A 20,335-nucleotide genomic window follows, 5' to 3' on the forward strand; every position below is an offset into this window, starting at 1 on the left:
CCCTACCTTAGTAGACCTTGCCTCTTACCCTTCCAGGATCACCAGGTCTCCCTGCTCACTGGCTATTGCAGGGATGTGGATTGGAGTCAGGGGAGCATTTGCTTCTTCCTGTCACTCAGGCATGGGCCCTGTCCTTGCAGTCCCCAGCAAGAGAATCCACAAAGAGATCAGAAGGAAAGAGGAATATGGGAACTCTGCCTGTTGGGCATTTGCTTAAACTTATGCCAAATGTAGTTTGAACTCCTGTGGGAAGAGAGCAGCCGAACAAAATCGGGATCCTGCACTCTGCCTGAACCCTGGCAGGGTCTCTGCATTGTCTTGTACACTGCCCTGCTCCACTCAGGGAAGGGCAGACACCAGGCAGCGCCTAGAAGGATACTCCATGCCCCAAACCACTCTGGCTCTACCCGCCCCTAGCAGCCTAGACTGTAGTTGGCCACTATAGTCAAAGCGGGAGGATCTCCGCGCCCAAACACTGAAAAGGGCAATAGTCTGCCCTCAACTTCCTGTTGGGTGGGAAGGAAGGGAGATAGGGCACAGCTTCCTGGACTGAAGTCCAAATAGTCCCCCTAAACACTGAGCCAGAACCTCTCTGCACAGAGCCCTACAGAAAGGCTGAAGGGAGTTTATACCTCTTCTACATCAGGGCTACTGGAAAAATAATTCAAAAGCTGACCATGTGTGAAGACAGCTGTGTGGTCTGCCCCAACTTGTATTCTTGTTGCCATGACCACTCTGGGCACTGTGGCAGCTGAAGGAGTGTCAGGGCATTGGAATGCTCCAGCCCCATAGGGGAGAAAGGCATAGAGCCAACCTGGCAAGGGGCACCCTGGGTATCATGGGGGAATGCACTCTAGGAATATTACAGCTGCTCTGCAGCCCCCCTGTGCTGGCTAGCCCAACATGAAGGGACCCTAGGGCATTGACCCTGTAACCCAAGTGTCTTGAAGAAGGGGAAGTGAGTAATGCCAGCAGCTTATCAAGTGGAAAAAGTAAAGTGATCACGTGGAAAGCTGCAGCATTTGGAACTGGTTTTGCTGGTCAGCCAGAAGTCAGAACTCTGGATCCTGTCCTTGACCAGGCCAGGGTTTGCAACAGTCTCTGGGACTCTGATAAGGGAATTCTAGCACAAGTATGACATTCATCAGCAGCTAAAAGGTTAGTTAACCCTTTTTGTTCTGGAGGAAGCCAATGCTGCTGCCACCTCCCCAACCACAAACCCCAGAAAACCTGAAAGTGGGGACAGGTCCTCACAGATATAAGAGAATGCAGCATAAAACGCCCTAAACCCAATATACTTACTGCAACAACCCCAGCATGCATGCACACAGGCCATGCAGCAACCCTCCTCCCAACCACTCCATGTGAAGAAAGGGCAGCAACCTTCAGCGGCAGAGCTTTTAGAACAATGATGCTCAACCAGATTGCTGCAGCACTCTGGGGTGCCTTGAGATCCTTAAGGGTGCCACAGAATGCCACACAACATTAGCACTGTTTGGTATGTAAATATGATTCACAAGATAAACCCAGAGATTTCAAACAGAAATCTAGTGTGAAAAGATGTGGTCCGAGTTCTCTGCAATAGATCTGCTCTCTTATTTTTCTTCAGGCAAAAAAAAAAAAAAAAACAAAAAACAAAACAAACAAGTGAACACTAAGGGCTGGCATTTTCCCTGATAGTGCCTTGAGTCTAAAGGTTGAGAATCACTGTTTTGCATTGTCACTAACTGGTAGAGAGGGCATCAGCTTACTCTCTGCAACAGACTTGAACTGCCGTGTTAAATGCCACCTGCCATTCCCAGATTTAATAGTGAAGTCTCTAAACTATTAGTTTAATATTCTCCCAAACCCATCCAAGACTATCATTAGGGCTAGTTATGGAGGCAGCAGGCATTAACTGGGAGCCTCTGCCACTTAGTAGTCTCTATTCTTCACATCAATTGCTAAGGTGAAGTGGATACAGGAGTCACAGCTGGTGCCCTGCAGGACAACCCTGTGGTTGAAGGTAGTGGCCACCAAAACACTGTTTGGGGGTGAATTAAAGAACTTGAGCATGGGTCCTTAAAAGGGAAAGGTGCTAGAAACCAATAGCTACCAGCACCAAGGTCAAAACTTCTTTTTGGGAAAGTTGGCAGAGACCAGGACCCACAAGGCTAGACCCCAGAAAAAGGTCCCCTTGGGTCAGGGGTAAGGCAACACATTGGAGCTCAGCTTACATCCCTCCAGCAAGGCCAGCTTTCAGCCTCATGATCACAGCTTCAATGATAGACAGGAAATCAGATTATGTAGCCTGTCCTGCTCAAGTGGGGCTGGTGGCAGCAGGTGCTGGGACTGCTGTGGAGGCCATGTCTATTCTACCCACGCATGCAACGACAGCGCCAGCAGCAGCTGCAGCAAAACCCTCCAAAAAACAGCTTGACAGCTGGAACCCGCTTCACACAATAAGGGGCGGGGTCAAGGCAAGAGAAAGCTGGCAGAGGACACTGCACAGCTGTTTAAGAGACAAGAGGCAGGAGGAAGAGATGTGCATTTGGCTGGAGTGTCCATGAAGAAATATGAACCAGAGAACACACAGATGGTAAACTGAAGTCAGTCACTCTATGCTCTGGCACTCCCATGGGAGGGAGCAGCAGTCTGCTTGCTACCGACAGGGGGCACAATAGCAGATAGCAGCAGGACATGTACCGTACTCCATAATGGGACCCCTTCCCCCTCTTTAAGGTTTAGGGGGAAAATGAGGAAGCTCCACAAAGTATGAAGTTTAGGGAATTTGTTTCTACAGCAGAACAACTAAAAATTTAAACCATCATTATGTACATTAACAGAAGGGCCTCAAGAAAAACACTCCACGTTTTATAAACAAAAATTTGTGAAGTGTGTCCTGTCCCCAGCCACCCCCTCCCCAAGACAGCTAATGGGTTTGTATCAATTAGTGATTTGCTCTTCTGTCCCCCATTCTGTAGCCCAACCCCCACCCAACCCCAGAGGACTGACAGCCATGCGATCTACCATGACTAAAAACAACTTACGTTGCTGATCTGATCCTGAGTCTTCTTGATTCTCTGCAGCTCGGGGGTATCAGCCACCACGCTGAAGCCCTTTCCCTTGTTCTTCTCAAATTCCTCCTTGTAGCGAATCTGGGTACAAGGGAAGAAGGGAAACAAATAGCAAGGTAGTGAAAGTCAGGTATAGGGGCCTGTTTGGCAAGACCCAACGTCGGTGAGACCCATTTTTCCCAGGCACTGGCGGACAGCCTTTGTAGTCAGCTTACAGGCCCATGTAAGAGACACCCAAAAGAGGCACCCCTAAAAATGATGGTAGGGCCATGGCATTTAAGAGGGCTTTTGTGAACCACAAGTGAGGCATTTCTGCAATGAATGACATCCATTCATTCTGTGGTAGAATTCAGAAAGATCATAACTACGTTACACGGCAGGAGAAATGAGGAAGATAGAATATATCAACCATATCCAGATTAAAGGTCATTATACTGAAGTCAACATTCCTCCCTACCCACTGCCCAGTAGGAAATACCTGGAATTCCTTATTGCTTTATACAAAAACTATGTTGGCTCTCATCCCTCCTCTGAAAGGGGTTCCAGCAGCACACTGTTAAAACACAGTGACATGCTACCACCCAGTTCTTCTTAACAGCCTTGTCCCTAGCAACTGTCAGGGATCTGTGCACAATCCTGACCCACACCAGGACAGATGTGTACACATCCCTACCATCCTAGAGCCATAACAAGCCTCTGCAGGGACTGAAGACCAAGTCATGAACTCAGCCCCTTCTGCAAGGAAGGAAATGCTTAAGCCAGCCACTTGTCCTCACCTGATGGAAGCTGCTCTGCTGGCTTTCACCTGCAGCCAGCAGGAAAAGGATCCCCATTTTCACAACAAAGTGAGATGGTCACAGGTGCAGGCAGCTTCCATGACTGGTCATTTATAGAGTAGAAGTTCCAAATAGGAACTCCAATTGAAAGTGCCAGCCTAGGTCAGGAGACACCCAGATCCCACCCATCCTCCTTTTGAGGAGGGAACTGTCAGTGCCTGGGCTTTTCCTAGCATCCCAGGATCAGCTGGCAGTGTAGCACCACAGGGGAGCAGCCCTAGAAATACCATGAGAAGAATTTTCAGAAATGCCTAAGGAGCATCATGGGACTTCTACACAGTCCCTTTGGACCCCCTTAAGTAAACCCATGTGAAAAAAAGAGAAAGATGTAAACCTGGGACAAGGGGGCAGGGAAATACACATGCACATGTGTACAGAGGAGGATTTAGGTTAACTAACACCTTCTAGAAGCCTACAGGGAAATTGTGAAAAAAAAAAAACACAACCACTTCCCTCTGATGCTTCCAGAGGCACCAAAAATACATTGACCTCCCCCACCCCACATACAGACACAGCTGCACTAACAGCCTGGTAAAGCAACAACCTATGGCCTTGATGGGCTACCCTAGGAGTATTCCCTGAACTGGCACAAGCCTGTCCTGCACTGAAGAGTTATTATCTCCATTAAACCTGTTTTGGGTGGATTAACTGGCCATTCCCCAGTGTGCAATTGATGGCTTTGCCTGCTCTTGCCACCTAAGCGTACAGTGCCTTATCTTATCTTTAACCTGGATCCTCCTAACCCACTGATTCTCAACCAGGCTGCCACAACACCCGATGTGCCTTGAGGTCCTTTCAAGGGTGCCATGGGGTACTGCACAATGCTAACATTATTAGGCATGCAAACAATTCACAAGATAAACCCAGGGATTTGCAATACAGATTTCCAACAGTGTCTAAAACATTCTAACCCACTGTGGTCCAGATCCACTGCAGCAGAATAATTGCTCCATTTAATTTTTCTGTTATCAAAAAACCCACCCCCTCCCCCCACAAAAAAGAGAAAACACAGCAAAACAGGTGTAAACTGTAAGAGCTGGCATTTTCCAAGAGGTATCTCAAGGAGGGTGAGAACCACTGTCTTAAGTGCTTGGTCCTCTCAGGGGAAGGCATGGACACCACACTTGGGAAATGAGCCTTCAGGCAGCCTCCTTCATGTTTAGATACTGCCCCTTCCCACCCCCCACTTGACTGCAGCCAGAAGGAATTGGAGCAGAAGCCTCCTTATAAGGAGAAAGGGCTGGGAGGGCAAGAGCAGCAGGAAAACAGAGGGGAATATGAGGACTGTCATTCCCTCCTGCTCCTCACCTAGGAGCAGGGGAGTGCTCATCCAAGCAGCAGCCAGACACCAGAATGTCTGGCCAGCACAGTCAGCTTCCTGTAACCCTTCCCATCCCACAACCAGCAGAAAAACTCATGCTGACTGCCAACCATGGATTCAGGAGGCTGAATGGCTGCTTATGCAAGGAAAGGGTTCGTGGGAGCAAGTCCCAGACCCTACGCTATCCTGCCCTCAGCCAATTGTGTGCACGCAGCACTGAGAAACCTGCAAGCAGGGTTCTTTCAGAAGCCCAGAAAGCTTTGAGGTCCTGATCAGTAATATTAAGAGGGGAAAAGGGGGGAGGGGGGGGCCAGAGGAGAAGCTAGGAGGAACATAACAGAGCACTCAGAGCTGCTCATTTACTCAGAGGGAAGAGAACAGTTCCTCAGGAAGACTACACCACTCCCCTTGCCTGGCTGCTTGTTCACAGGGCAGACAGAGCTGGGGAGACAAAAAAAAAAAAATCTATTGAACTGTTAAGGAAGAAGACCAATGACTCCATTACCACAGACTTTCAATAGAATCATTTTGGGGGGGAGGGGGGGTAGGAATTGGGCTGGAACAGCCCTCAGGAGGTCGGTTACCTGATCCATACCCATGCCCAAGGGCAGGAACATCCCTGTCTAAACCAGACCAGTATCTGTAATGATCGTTTAAAAAAAAAAACTTCCAGCAACCGACATTTTGCAGTGTCTCTAGGTTCCCGGCCATCTTAAGCCCCAACTCTCAGGCTCTTGTCCAGAGAAACTAAGAGAACCATCCCAGCAAACCTAGGAAAGCCTCACACAGGGGTCAGAATTTTTTCTACTGGTGTCTACCAAAGCCAAGAAGCAAGAAGTGCTTCTCTTCCCACACAAGCCTCATTCACTTTGAACTTGCCCAGACTAAAGGCATGAGGTTAGCTAGCACAATTTAGGAGTGCAGGGGAGGCCAGACAAAATGCAATTAATATATTGAGCTGGACAACCTGAACCCCAGGTTCCCCTCTAGTCTTTAATTCTGCCTGCTCACTACATTACTATGGGACAATTTCATTATAATTAACCCCAGCAGGCCCAGGGGGAAGTCATTGAAAGAGGGTGTTCAGCTTGGTCAAACTGCTGCATAAGAACAATGAAGACTGTGGTCCCCACTGCTGGGATGTTTGTTGTGAAACTGAAATGGGGTGTGGACAAAATACAAGGACACATTTTTCACAAGTGTTAGCTAGCATGTGGTAATATAAAAGTGTTAGCATCTGACCTCAGAGCCCTAGCCCAGGATTCCTCTGTGCTAGAAGCGTATGGAGAGAAAGAGAAAGAGAAAGAGACCTAGCCCCAGACCAAGATTCCTCTGTGCTAGAAGCAGAGAGCGAGAGCCTGCCCCCAGTTATTTAGATTGATACAGAAAGAGATGTGGGAGCACAAGGCAAAAGACACAGATAGACTGCACTTATTTATGTTGCCAAGCTTCCTCCAGGCACATTATCTTTAAACCTCTCTTGGCAGCAAGATGACTTTGCTGATGTTTATGGGGAGCTCTTCCCAAGACTAAAAGGCAACACAGGGGGAATAAAAGCAAAAGGTTGCTAGAAAATTCAGAGAGTGAGCAATGAAAGCTAGCATCATCAGTCGGAAGCAAGAGTAGCTCACTGCATTGACTAGAGTTTGTGTGGTCTGTGCTAGGATTCATGGGGGTTTGATAATTAATCTTAGTGCAGACAAGGCAGCATAGGGCACTGGTGACTCAGTAACAGTTACTAAATGCTGCCTCAGCTACACTAGGGTTGGCCAGCACCCTCCAATACTGTACCTCTAAATCCTGGTCAGAAACTCACAGAAGTGTAGGGCTGGAATGGAATTCAGCTGCTCTGGTTGTCTCATCACACTCCTAGTGCACTATACCAGACAGCCTGCTACTAGAAGCAGCCCTCAGAGTTGGTGCTTTTCTACTTGCAGAGAGGTCCACCACATTAATGCAGAGTTCCCTCCTCCTCTCCCCAGGTCCAGGGGGCAAGAATGGATCCTGAGGACAACAGCAAATACCAGGGCTCTAGTCAAGAGCACCCCTTCCACAGGCCTAGGGTTTTTTCCAGCATGTCTGCCCAAAGGGGCAGCAGTAGCAGAATCTCTCCCTGCAATGGCAGCTGGTGCACAGATTGTAGAGATGCCCCTTTACGTGGCTCTCGGCATAGCACCTATAGAGAGCTTTTGAAACGGGAAGTTTTCTACAAGTTCTATAAGAGACTCTGTCCTTTCACCGGTGCAGAGTGCTGCCTACAGTGGTTTTGATGCTGGAATCACAGAAACCTACGATTTAGTCAAAATAGTTTTGACAGAGGAGTTAGTCCACTCCATAACAGATTCTTCATCCTAACTCTACATTACAAAAGCAAGGCTTAGTGAACTGTATTAGACATGTCACCCTTAGAAGCAGCAAGCCAGTCAGCCTGCCCAGAAAAAGATCGAGGAGCAGAGAGGCAGAGAAATCCACTCAGCTGAGTTGAGGGACAGGCCACAGGAAACACCAGCAAGTGGGAAGAAGCAGCTCAAGGAACGTTTACTATGAGCCAGCCAAAAAGCAACCAGGTTAAGAGGGTTGCAAGAGAACCTGTGATAACTCCCATCCCCCATCCCCCAGCATGGATGGGTATAATTGGCCCGATATACAGGGTGACAAATCATAGGCCCAGGATGCATGTCCTCTAGCCTATGACTAACTGCCTTGGTATGTTAGAAAATCAAAGCTGTACATTAACCCCATTTACTCTGTTCTTAAACCTTGGTTTCATTCAAAGTGTTGAGTCAGGACTTGGGCTGTAGGAGTTGCTACAGTTGAGCTCCCAAAGGAGAGAATCTACTGACCCCTTGCAAGAGGCTGTGGGGAAGAACAGAACCCATTTGGAAACACTCAGCATAGCCAGTCTCCCATTGGGCACCATGCAGATATCAAGCAGATGCACAAAGGAGCCTGACTGGCTAGGAGAGGTGGAAGGAGTAGGGAAACAAAGGTTATAGTAACCAGAAAGAACTGATGTGGAAAGCCAAGTCATGAACCTAATACATCCACACTGGCTGTCAAGTTGTGTGAGAGATTACACCCACCACACTTCCCATCCTGAGGCCATGTGGCTCCCCCTCCAATCCTTCCAGATTTCTCCTTTAACATTAAGCTGCCAGGAACTTCTCCCCGATAACATAACACATTCACACGTCACCACTTGGCAGCAGCAGGGGGCAAATTCAGATCCCAAAAATCAGCCCCGGCTAAAGAAAGCCCTATGCAGGACTGGTATGAAGAACATTTCTGAGACCAGCTCTGCCAGCCAGCAGGGATGAATCTCCACAACAGTGGCACTGCCCACACATGCAATGCAACGCAATGCAAGTGAAATCTGAGTGCTTGACAGAGCTGCAGTACAGAAGCGAGACAGAAGGGTGGTGGACTAGTCATTACCTTGTGTTCATCATGTCCTGCAATTACTCAAACCTAATGGATAGGGGATAAGTTTGGGGGGTGAGAGGTGGTCAGGAGAAAGCTTGGCCCTGCCTGGCTTTAGCAGGCCACAGGCTCCATATATAGGAAGAGTGTTTTTTCTGTGGTGCTGCACTTGAAAGGGTTAAGCAAGCAACATAGGAGGGAGGAAGTGCTCAGACAAGGCAGCCTTTCAGCTCTTTCTGCCCTTATATGGGCACTCAGCTGAAAAGTCTATGTTGTGCTGCTGCTTGCAGAAGGCCAGACAGGAGTCAGGCAAAGCAGTGCTTTCCCATGTACTGCTTTGCACCAGACTATTATGAGCCACAAGAAAAGGGAAAGGGGGGTGGGAAGAGGGGGGTTCAGAGACAGAGGCAAAAATGCATCAAGGGGGAAGTTAGAAAGTGGGTAGGAGATGCCCCCTCCCAGGCAGCTTACACTCCTCCACTACAGTTGCAATTCCATTCACCTGGGCCTTTAAAAAAAGAGATCGCTTTCCCTCAGAAGGTTCCCTCTTCCGAACCCTGAACAGAACAGCCAAGGGGAAAGCAGGAAAAACAGAAAGAAAGCAGTTAGTCTATCTAGAGATTTGTACACACAAGCCTGATTGATGAAGGCAATAGGTTCCAATGTAATTAGTCCAACTGACTTACAGAGAGATTGGTGAGAGCTGGCAGGTAGGGCTACAGACTTCTTAAACTCACCCTTTTCTTTAACTGGGCTCCAAGCTCCCTTGACTAGCAGTAAATGACACACTGCTTTAGCTGGGGGAGGGGGGAATCTTTTTGCAGGCATTAGAGCACCTTGAGAGCATCACAGCAAGGAAGGCATCATTTAAGGGGAGCAACTTGTCTAAGGTCACAGCAAAAGTGGACAAACTGCACCTAGAGGTCTGCAGCCAGACAGAACTCTGTAAGCCAGAGCTTCCTGCCACCTTGACTGTCTTCCTCCTCATCACTGGATCCAATTTAGACATTTAAGAAGTCTCCTGGCCCAAAGTGAACAAGGTTCTACCCAACTTTGCAACATCAGAGCTGCCTATTACTGCACTGTGCAGATGCAAGCAGGGTGGTGCTCTGTCATAGCATCTGCTGTCAGCTTTTCACTCATGTTCCTTGCACAAGCAATTTCTGCAGTCAGAACATGGGATTTGGAACCAAGTTCACGGTGGATGGGATGTTTCCTCCATTCCCAGAAGAGAATGTGCTGAACCAAAGACTGGCATGACTAATAGTGTATCCAACCACTACCTAACAGCAGCTACGAAAGTGCTCCACACCTTAAGTGAGCCAAGACCTGGGCATTGCATTATCAAGCTGTTTGCATCTGAGCCGTTGAACTCACCACAGGCAGCAGGAGTGGCACAGATGCACCAGTTCAGTAACAGGAACCAAGGAAGAACTCAAGGACAAACTACCTGTCTTGTCCACAACAGGAGCCTCCACCCTGGGACATAAGTTAGCATCCCAAGGTGCCAATTTCAGAAGTTTGAAAGGAAAGCCCCAGGCCTGAAAGCCTGTGATTTGTCTGCCACACGTGGGAGGCAAGCGGGGGCTGAAGGCGTAAGTGCCATCACTTTGGAGGACTAGTTTAGCTGCACAAGAGCTGATTATCTGCTTCTGACAGTGACCGGAAAGAGACGCCCTCTCAGTAAATATAAATAGAGACCGAGCACTGTGTTACCATTTCTAGTATGGCAGGTAGCTCCACCACAGCCCCTTGTATTCACAGGCAAGTTTCAAACGTGACTTTTGGTAAGCAGGTAAGCTTCGTCATTCAGAACAAAGTGGGTGAGGAGATGTTTTGGAGGGGGATTAAATATACAAGTTCATCACACTGGAATGTTTATCTGCCAACAGGAATGGGAAGTTATTACAGCTTGTGTTTACCATATACTAGGTCAGCAGGAGTGTGTCTCAGAGGAAGGTGGCCCCGCACTGGTTATGTTTTTTCCAAAAAAACCTCTAGAACATCTCATTTCTTGTCTAGGAGTCCCAGCCCCTTTTCACTCCTCTTGGCCATCTCTTTCTTTTCCTTTTTTGTGTCCTTGCGACAAGGTATTTAGCAGATTCATCAGAATCTGACAGGGCTGTGCTGCAAGCGCTTCTTCTATGGCCTCAAACTTGCAACCTTTGGACTGTCAACCATGCACCTTTGCACCTGTACTACCCTAGCCTCCTGGCCATCTTTGGAAAGGCTGGAGTAAGACATGTGAACACAACCACAACTCTAATAATGCTATTCTTTGCATTGGCCCTTGAAGCTTCACATCAGGGTTTAGAAACCTTTTGTGAGAGGTGAGCCAAATTAGTGCAGCTGGCTCTGAAAGCAGCCTGCCTCTCCCCTTACCAGAACCCCGCTCTCAAACTAGCCCTGAAGTCTTGGATTATGGGCTAAATGACATTGCTTAGTTGCCTGGATCCTGCCTGCGGGCCATAAATTGCCTACCCTTGCTTTAGATCAAGTACTCAGCCACTGAGCCTTGGTTAGGACTTTAACCTGGGAGCCCTGCGCAGTGATCAGGAAAAAGGAAGACACTACTTCACAGGGCAAGTCTCAAATCTTCCTAAAGCCAGGACTACATCTAAAAGCTTTGGCTGGTAAAATGTGCAATTTTGTAACATTTATATTGGCTGGCACCCTAGTGCACTCTTGCTAGTGGCAGCCATGGCTAGGGCACAGCACAGCTATTCCAGGAAACCCTTCCTAAATTTTGGTCTAACCTTGCTATTTATACCTCCAAGACTACAAAGACTAAAAGGGAACTGAAGCAGGTGGCAGGGTTCACAATCCAAGCCCTAGAGGATATTCTATACTCTAGACAACTTATGCAGCTACTCATGTCTTTAGAGGGAACGTTAGTGAGAAAAGAGCACCTGCCAATTAAAATAGTCCAAGACACAAGCATGTGTTTGGAAAATAGGAGCCTCCCTGCGTAAGCAGAATAAAGGCAGAGAGGAATTAAGATCTTAAAATCACAAGTATGTTCAGGGTCCTTCTTCCCTGAAAGCCTATAGTGATTTTATGATTGTGGAGGGATGGGGAGGGCAGTTTCTGTCCAATTCAACTGTTCTACTTCCCTTCACTTCCTCACCTGTCCCTAACCCTCTTCTCCTATGCTCTCCTGGCTGCAGCAAGTCTCCATTGTAATCTGATCTGCCAACACCTCCTTAAGACCAGTTTCTCCTCCCTTTGGCTCAGAAAAATGATATCTTGGTATCACTCTGGCTTGGTATTAGTGCTCACAGGTGGAATCCTTAAGTCTGACATACTGATCATACCTACATTTCACAACCAATTAGAGATCTCAGAGGAAATCTTGACAGTATAGGGGTGGTCTCATTGAACATTAAGACTACCACTGAACTATACTGTCTCATTGACAGTATACCAGTTCATTGAACAAACTCTCTTAACTAAGGATAGGAAAACCCTTTCTAAAAAGGTGATTTCAGGGAAGAAGAGCCTTTCATGAGAGAGATGGGGACAGGATTTTAGGTAGTATTTAGTGGCTTCAGAGTGCCTACATGTAAAGTCTGAAAAGCCAGACCACCAAGACTTGGGTGCCCAATTTTAGGGGCCCTTTAGTCCCCCAACTTGTTTGTCATTAAGGACTTTATTGACCTGTACAGGAATGAATGAGTTAACCTGTGCATCTAAACTAGGCTATTTATACATCTGCCCTTAGCACAGCACTGTGCACCTAGGAGGAAAAGAAGGATTTTGCCCATTGTACAGATGAGCAACAAAGCAGAGAGCAGATTAAGTGACTTGCTAAAGTGTCAGAAGAGGATACTAGAGAATCAGACCAGGTCTTCATGTGCCAGGCTAGGTACTAGACAATTCTTCCTTCTCCAGGTTAAATCTCTACTGGTACATTCTGCACTCCCCCAAGATATTTCCACTGGCCTTTGTTGCCCACCAAGAACTGCTGTGCAATGTTGTTCTGCACTGTTAACAGCTACCTTGTTCCACCCTGGAAAATGGTGGGATGTAGAGTAGGTGAAGCAAGGCATAAAATTTAGTATTTTCCGAGTGTCTGGGAGTCTTCTTAAATGCTTGTTCTACATCAGTTCAGAAGAAATCCCTTCCCTGGATGGGCTCTGCATGCACCACTCAGGCAAGGGGAACCTTCTGAACCATTAGGCAATTTGCGAGGGCCAGAGGAGAGTGGGATCCTGCTCCAGTGAGATTCTCTCCTCCCCTAAGCTACTGCTGTTTGGGGTATTGGCCCTTTCATCTCTTTTGTACCTGGGCAGCCGTTCCAATCAAGCACAGATGTCTGGGTCAAAACAAGATTTCCTGCAGCTTCAGATTAAGAAGGAAGTGGGATGAGGCAGGCTTTCATGCCAGCCTCCTAGAGGAATGAAACAAGTATCCTGGGGTTCAGTTATTCAGCATAAAGTAGGCAGCATACCAGCAAAGCTGGCACCCAGCTGGTCTCCTACCCCCTTGCCATGCCACATAACAATGCTGCCCTCAAAAGGGGATGGGCAGGAAGGAAAAGCAGCATCAAATGCTTCCACAGCAGAATTCATTCTGGAGTTTGTGAAGATACTTTACAGCTTATAAGCACAAAGCTTCACAAAAAAAAAAACACAGCCTCCTCAGGGGAGAAGGGATGCTGGTAATATAGAGAAGACTGCACAGAAGTAGGGAGGGTCTGAGTGTTCTGGGGAAAGCTTTTGTTCTTATGATGGGTGTTGGGCAGACAAGGGATCCCAGGAGAAGAGGTTCTTTGTTAAGGTCCAAGATGCTGTGGTAAGGTGCATGAGACTTGGTTTCTCTCAGGTTAGACTCTGCTAGGATTTAAAAGACACAAGGTTCCTAGACATTTCCACAAAACTACCCCTCCAGTGGCTTAAACCACCCCCAGTACTGAGTCCCCTGGCTACAAGAGCTCTCTTTAAAATCACCAGGGGCTGTACCTTGGACCACCATTGACCTCACATGGGGCAGCCTGGGCTGGTGAGTCAGGGCTCAGACTGCAGAGTCCTGCCTGTCACACGGCCAAGTATGCTGCTGTGAAAACACAACTGGCTCTGCTGTCACAAATGGAGTGGGTTCTCCTTCACAGATCACTGCTTCATGCTTGGGAGTGCTGCCAGATCGGGACTAGAGAAAGGCATCTCCATTCCAGGGAGGCTGCAAGGGTGTATTTTTAAGGACCAAGGAGGAGAGAAACTACACTTCAGTCACAATGTTTTCCACTTCCATCTCAACAGACCAGCATTTACTCTAGAATCCCTACAAGCAGAACTCCCATAAGGAGGTGGGGGAGGAGTGGGAGCAGGGGTGGGAAGTCAGTTGCAGACAGGGCCTGAACAGGTCTGTGCCCAGTAAAGATGTCATGGACAGTCCACAGTCCATGTCTCAAAAAAAAAAAAAAGGGGATCCTCTAAAACAGGGGTGGCTAACCCAGGGCTCTGGAGTCCAAACTTCCAAGTCCAAACTGAGTAATGTGCTCGCTGCAAGCAGTCAGGTGATGCGATGTGACGAGTATGGAAGAACTGTGCGCTTGTGCAAAGATTCAAGGAGATGCATATTAACTTCTGAAGAGCCACAGGATGGCCACCCCTGCTCCAAAATGAGGAAGATGAGCACCACAAGTGCCTTACTGATACTGTGCAGGGAACTCAGAGGCTCTCAGCATAGTATTATCCTGCCCATTACCATGAAGAAGCAGCGCTGCCTCCTCTAGCAGCTCCAAGACAAAGCACATCTGTGCTGTAGCCAAGAACTCCCCAACAGCTTGAGCCAAGCAGCATTTGTGCAAGTCCTGGAGCTGTTGAGCAACTTGTACCAAGAATGGGACCTTATAAAAAAAAAAAAAAGCAGATGTTTTGAGAACTGCAGCTGTTAGGCCTCCTGCTTATGAAGGGAAAGGGCAAAAGTCCTAGCACCTTTCCTATCTCCATCCCTAGCCAGGAAGCCACTCTCAGCAAACTGCTTTTTAGCTCCTGGTACTTTCCACTGAATGGGAGAGAAGAAAGGAAGGTCACTGTGCCCTTCACAGCACAGCAGGATGAGGGGGCCTTCCAATCCTGAACAATGGCTTCTCACCCTGAACACACCATTTGGGCAAATATTGTGCAGCACAGCAGCTACCCAGTTCCTCCGAGAGCCCAAGCTGCCTGCTGCACAGCAGAACTAGGCCAGCCTGCATCAACAGCAGCCTTCAAGGAAGCCTTTTGCCCCCTCTAGTGAGCCTAGTGGTCACTTCTTGTGCTCTCATGCTCATGAGACTGCCACAAGACAACATAGTGCCCGAATGCATTTTCCTTGACATGTTAGGTATTCTGGGTACTGGTCTCCTGTATTACTGCCTCAAAGAGGTAGAGCCACAGGACTTCTGGATATCCAAGGCAACTGAAATAAGAACAAAGAACCGGGGTCTGAAGTCACCTCCTCTGACACAAGTCATCTTAGCAGTGTGGCAACATCCTGAGCAAGCTGTGAGGAGTAGTACCAATGGGGATAGCTTAGCCTTTGTTTGAAAGCTAATGTTGCCCTTAAACCATTTCTCAGAAAACTATGTTTTAAGCATTTCCACTTGTGCAGAAAAGGACGGAAGAGATCACATCTTGGCTCAACACTAACTGTTAGAAGGTCCAAGGCCAAAGCCAGCTCCTACTCCATCACGCAAAGTTACCTGTGTGAGAATGCAACCGGGACCTGGGTCCTCCTGCCAACTCAGGCAGTAAACAGGCATAATTTTCAATGGCTTTAAAAAGGGAGGGGGAGTTGCAGGTCAAGCAAGTGCCTCAGTTATTGGTGTCTACATGCTCGTATAATGATATATGCAAGCTAATTTGCTTTAGCCTCAATAAAACAAGTTACAACAGTATTTCTCCACAATGCTAGTGGAGCATGAGAATGTAGCAGTAATATTGGAACAACTTATACCAGTATAAATTACATCTGCTCTCACACTCCATTTCCTCCCTGGTCTAAAATGGGAGGAGATTGCCACGCTTGCCCTACACAGGCTCATTTTTCAGGATTCACTTATCTGAAAAGGGGAATCTTGCTCTGAGCCACTTCCTTTTCCTTTCTCCCTCTTTGGTTTCAGTTTGACAGATTCCAGCCCCGCAGGGTTTGCGCTAGAGAAGCTACTTCAGGAAAATAATTACCTGTGCCGAGGAGACAACTTGCAATTTCACCTCATTATATTTGTTGGGGGATTCTTAGCATGGGAAGATGCTGCAGCAAGAACGTCAGGGACATGACACAAGATACCAGGCTGTAAGACACCCTGGCTTCTCACCTCACATAGCTGTTGGTGACCACTGGAGACAGATGTCAAACTAGGTGGACCACAGGCACTGCCAGCCTAGATCAATCTTGATATCTGACAAGGAACCCCCTCTTTCAATGCTTTCCAGCCCTCAGGCTATCAGTCAGTTATTAAGGGGGGGGGGGTGGCATGGAGTACAAAGCATAATGTAATTTAGCTGAGACATGTCATTACCATTTACCTGGCTCTGAAGCTCACTCTGCTGCTTTAGGCGCAGATTCTCTGGAGTGTCTGCCACCATGGTGAAGGACTGCTTCGGGTAGTGTCTGAGAGGAGACAAGAGAACCAGTCAACTGTTAGACATGCCAGATGGGCTTTGGGACACCAGAGATAGCTCCCACATTGCATACACTTCCCAGTTACTCCTTCCCCTTCAGCCTTCAGATTACCCAGGACTGAACAGGCCTGAAGCCTTTTAGTCCTAGGGGACTGGTCCCCTATTTCAGGGTTTCCCAACCTTTTCCAGCCCAAGGCACACTTACATTAATAAAAAAAATTTGCAGCACACCTGCTAAGGCATTCCCCATCCTCATACCTATTGTAGCTCATTACCATGGCAAAACTCTGCAGCACACTTGTTCATTTTTGATGGCACACTTCTGTGCCACAGCACACTGGTTGGGAATCACTGCCCTATTTAAAATTGAGCTGGAGCACATCACAGGAGGTAGGGCACCAATACCAACAGCTGGGTAGAGTTCTCAGTCCTCAGAGCTGCTGGTCTGGTGCCTTTCACCTGTAGTTAGTTTACTGGACAAAAACAGTTTTTTTGTTTTTTTAAAAGGTAAGAGACCCCTCCCCCCCCTAGTGTGAACACACCTCTCCACCCCTTCTTAGGCAGGAAAGAAACCTGGATATCTGGAATGAGACCTTCTTAAAGGCCTTCGGTTTTCTATTATGGTAGCACTAGTCCAGATTTTTTAATATTAAAGACCTGGTCTACAAAGACTACCTCATTTTAACTATTTAAGTAGGAAGGAATAATACTTTTTATTCAAGTCAGAGCAGTACAATCCCCTAGTTTTGCTGTTGGACTGGTATAAAGGAGTCTTACTCTGTATCCTCTACAGGAATAGTTACACTGATTAAATTATGCCAGTATGGTAGCATCCAGACAGGGTGGGGAGGTGGGGGGAGAAATGTTATACTGCTCAACAATATTGGTACGTAGTTCAAGCAGTATGACTTGTGTTTAGCACGTTGTCAAGACTCGTCTAGCATGGGGGTGCTGTACACAGAATGCTATCCTGCTCGGCAGCAAGCCCACTGCTATTATTCTGGAGTGCCGTATAGTAATCTCAGAATGGTGCACACAGCCACAGCTGTATACAACACAAATTAGCAGTCAGAGGAACTCAAGTACCAACTGAGAGCAACTGCTGAATCCAGCAGCTGGAAGACAAGGATGCTGCTACACTTCCTTTCCCACAGCAGAAGGACTCACAGAGTATTGTCTGGAATCTCTATGTGAACAGGACTGAGTCACAAGTGAAGTTAGAGCTAAAAAGGCTAGACAGGTACACTGTACAGCTGGGCATATTCCAAGCAAGATTTGAGCAACAGATTGAAGCTGTGGTTCTGGTCCATTAGAGATCAAGATGCCTTGGCCCTTCAGCCATCTAGCTTGAAAAATACAATTGTGGCAGGCACATACAGTATATACCAAGATACTGATTCTTTGGCTATTAGTCACAAAATTCATGAACAACCACAACTCTCCACTGCATGCACAGTCACGGTTAGTCCAGTCTAACATGCAATAAGCTAGTTCACATTATAAATGCTTTGAAACTCAACTGCTAACAGACCCAGTCTGGGGCATTTCTTTGCCCTCATACCTGGGAAAGTGGTATAGTGACTGGTCTGGGGAATACAGAGCTGCAAGACTAGGGCCTCTTTGCACTGCCTTGAAGTCAGTGATTGTCTAGTGCAACTGCTCCACATATAGAGCTCCTTGAGAAACCTAGGACTTAAGAGAAGGCAATACCTGCCTCCATGGGATCACAGAGAAAATCTTCACATTCCACTGAAGCATTTAGATTGAGACATCTGAGACTCAGAGCTGCATCCATAGCTTTTCTTGTATCAAGAAGGATCAGAGGATTTTCCAGGACAAAAGAAAGGGATGGGTAGACTGAATGGCTGAAGAGAAGCACGAGTGCTTTCCATTACAGCAGGACTCCTGAGTTTAGGGGCAGAGTTAGAAACAGACTTCAAAACTTTGGGAAAGAGTCACGTCCCACCTGTGTCTCCATCTTGCCAAGCTGTGTGAGAAGGTCACTTGGGTACATCCAATCCTCATGAAATAATGTGCTACAAGAGTCCAGGAAGAGAGCTGCTAAGGAAAGAGCCTTTCCACACATCTCATTACATGGGATCAAGCTGTGTGTTTTAGGGCAACATTCAGCTGTTTTACTTAACTCATGCTGATTATGACCATGCTACTTATACTCCCTATAGCACTAGCTCTGAAAAAAAAGTCCTCATGTCAAACCAACTCACTGTGAATGGACACAGAAACTGACCACTGTTTCTGATGAAAGCTTCAAAAGGAGAAGGGGGTGGGGAGGTCTTTAAGAAGTCTCCCTGTGGAATGTTAAGCCTTTGCTGTAGCACTGAGATCTTAATTCCACAGTGGCAGGCCAGTAGGTACTTTCTGTCCCTAAATCCCAGGCTTTCTGTAGCCTCCAACTCCACTCCCCAAACACTAAAGCCAGCCAAGTCTGGGAAAGATTGGAGGGGAGAGGGAAGATAAGGAGGGCTGAAATAGGGCTGGCTCCTGACCTAGTTAAAACAGCATTTGGGAGACTTAGCAGATGCACACATTTGGGTCCCCTATCTATGGAGGTTAACCCCCAGAGAGGGTCTACAGATTAAGCATCCTGACAGCACAGATTCATTTACACTGTAGCTTTTAGCAGGCAAAGGATCTAGTTACAGATGCATCATACAGCAGTGTAAACTTGAGGCTGTGAGAGTCAGGCAAGGGATCTATCAGAGCAGTTGCAGTACTCTGCAACTTATAGCATAGCTAACATCCCCACCTCAGACTGGCTATCATGTGGTCTATCAACAACACTTCAGAATTAAGTGCAAATATTCAGCCAGATAGAAAGCAACGTCCTTCCTGGCTGACAACTGTTGCTTTTTCACAGCTCTGTCCTGCACCAGGACAGCAAGTAGAGACCAAACCACAGGCCATTGCTCCACTTCCTGTAAGAACAGAATATACCTGAGTAGAGCAACAGTGCAGGAAACTCATGATTAAAAATAGATTGCTGCTCAAGTGCTCAGGGAAAAAGAGAAAGCAACAAGCAACAGCATGCCTTTTTCTCCCCTCCTCCAGTACCATGGTGTGATCCAAATCACAGCCCCTCCACCACCACTCTAAACAGTTGTCCAAGAAGGGGCAGCAGACAGTCTTAATTCACCAGCCAGCCATGCCCAAAACAAAATCCTGCCAACAGGCAAAGACATAAACGGGCTGCACCCTGTCAGCAGAGACATGGAGGCCTGCTGGCTTGACTGAGGATAGACATTAACATAGGAGTGACTTCAAGGCCCGAGGCACAAGGAATTTTTCTCCACCTCCAGAAACAACATTTTTGCTTGCAAGCAACAGGTAGGCACGTCAGGACACCAGCCACCCAGAGCCCTGCCAGTCCCAGTTTCCAGGCCAACCTGGAACAGAGAAATATGTCCCTGTCCAAACAGGATAAAAATCTGCTTATTGGTCTGCATGCACTCCTCCCCCACCACTAGTCTGGCTTTGGGAAAGGCTAAAGAGTGGGCACCAGTTCTACAGCATTTCCAGACCACTAACTGCTTAAAACCGAGGGGTTATTTTAATCCCAATTCAGATTAATCTGATCTGATATGTATTACGCATGCAGACTCCACCATTCCATACTTGAGCCCTACAGGCACAGCTACAGAGTCTCTGAACACAATACAAAATGTCAGGGCATGCTGTTCGCTGAGCTGTGCCCTGGATGGCAGTACACAGGAACTTTACTCCAGCCCAGTCTACAAGGCAGATTTTTCCAGAGAGCTCTGTTCCCCTCAAAAACAATGGGTGCAGCTGGGTGAGACTAGTACTTCTGCCTCTTGCAACTTCATTTAAGTTGTTTAAAAAAAAAAGAGAGAGAAGAAGTTGGGGGAGGGGGGAAGGGTGGTCTTCAGGTTGTTTTGTTTCATTTTGTTTTTTGGACAGCTCAGTCATGATTTCTAAGCACTTGTCACTCCCAGAGGGAATGCAAGGTGAATAGGATTAAGCCTGTTTTTGATTCCACATTATCCATACTTGCCTGCAGCTGTGTTACATGCTTGTTAAAATGCTTGGCACATTGTTTAGGTAGATGCCCTCAGCAGG

At 47.4% G+C, this 20,335-nt stretch overlaps 1 protein-coding gene across 2 annotated transcripts in view; it reads right to left on the reverse strand.

The window, feature by feature from the left end:
- The window catches only part of LASP1 (LIM and SH3 protein 1), a 58,797-nt gene that overhangs the window by 11,524 nt on the left and 26,938 nt on the right, over window positions 1–20,335 (reverse strand). Inside the window, exons 3-4 of one of the 2 annotated variants that reach the window (XM_006022566.1) lie at window positions 16,145–16,229; window positions 3,030–3,137 (exon numbers count right to left, since the gene is read on the reverse strand). In XM_006022566.1, coding sequence (XP_006022628.1) covers window positions 3,030–3,137; window positions 16,145–16,229 — 193 coding nt within the window. The remainder of the gene's footprint in view (window positions 1–3,029; window positions 3,138–16,144; window positions 16,230–20,335) is intronic. The other variant, XM_014519447.1, reaches the window with a different exon arrangement.

Source organism: Alligator sinensis, unplaced genomic scaffold (genome assembly GCF_000455745.1).
Source record: "Alligator sinensis unplaced genomic scaffold, ASM45574v1 scaffold886_1, whole genome shotgun sequence".
NCBI classification, from domain to species: Eukaryota; Metazoa; Chordata; order Crocodylia; family Alligatoridae; genus Alligator; species Alligator sinensis.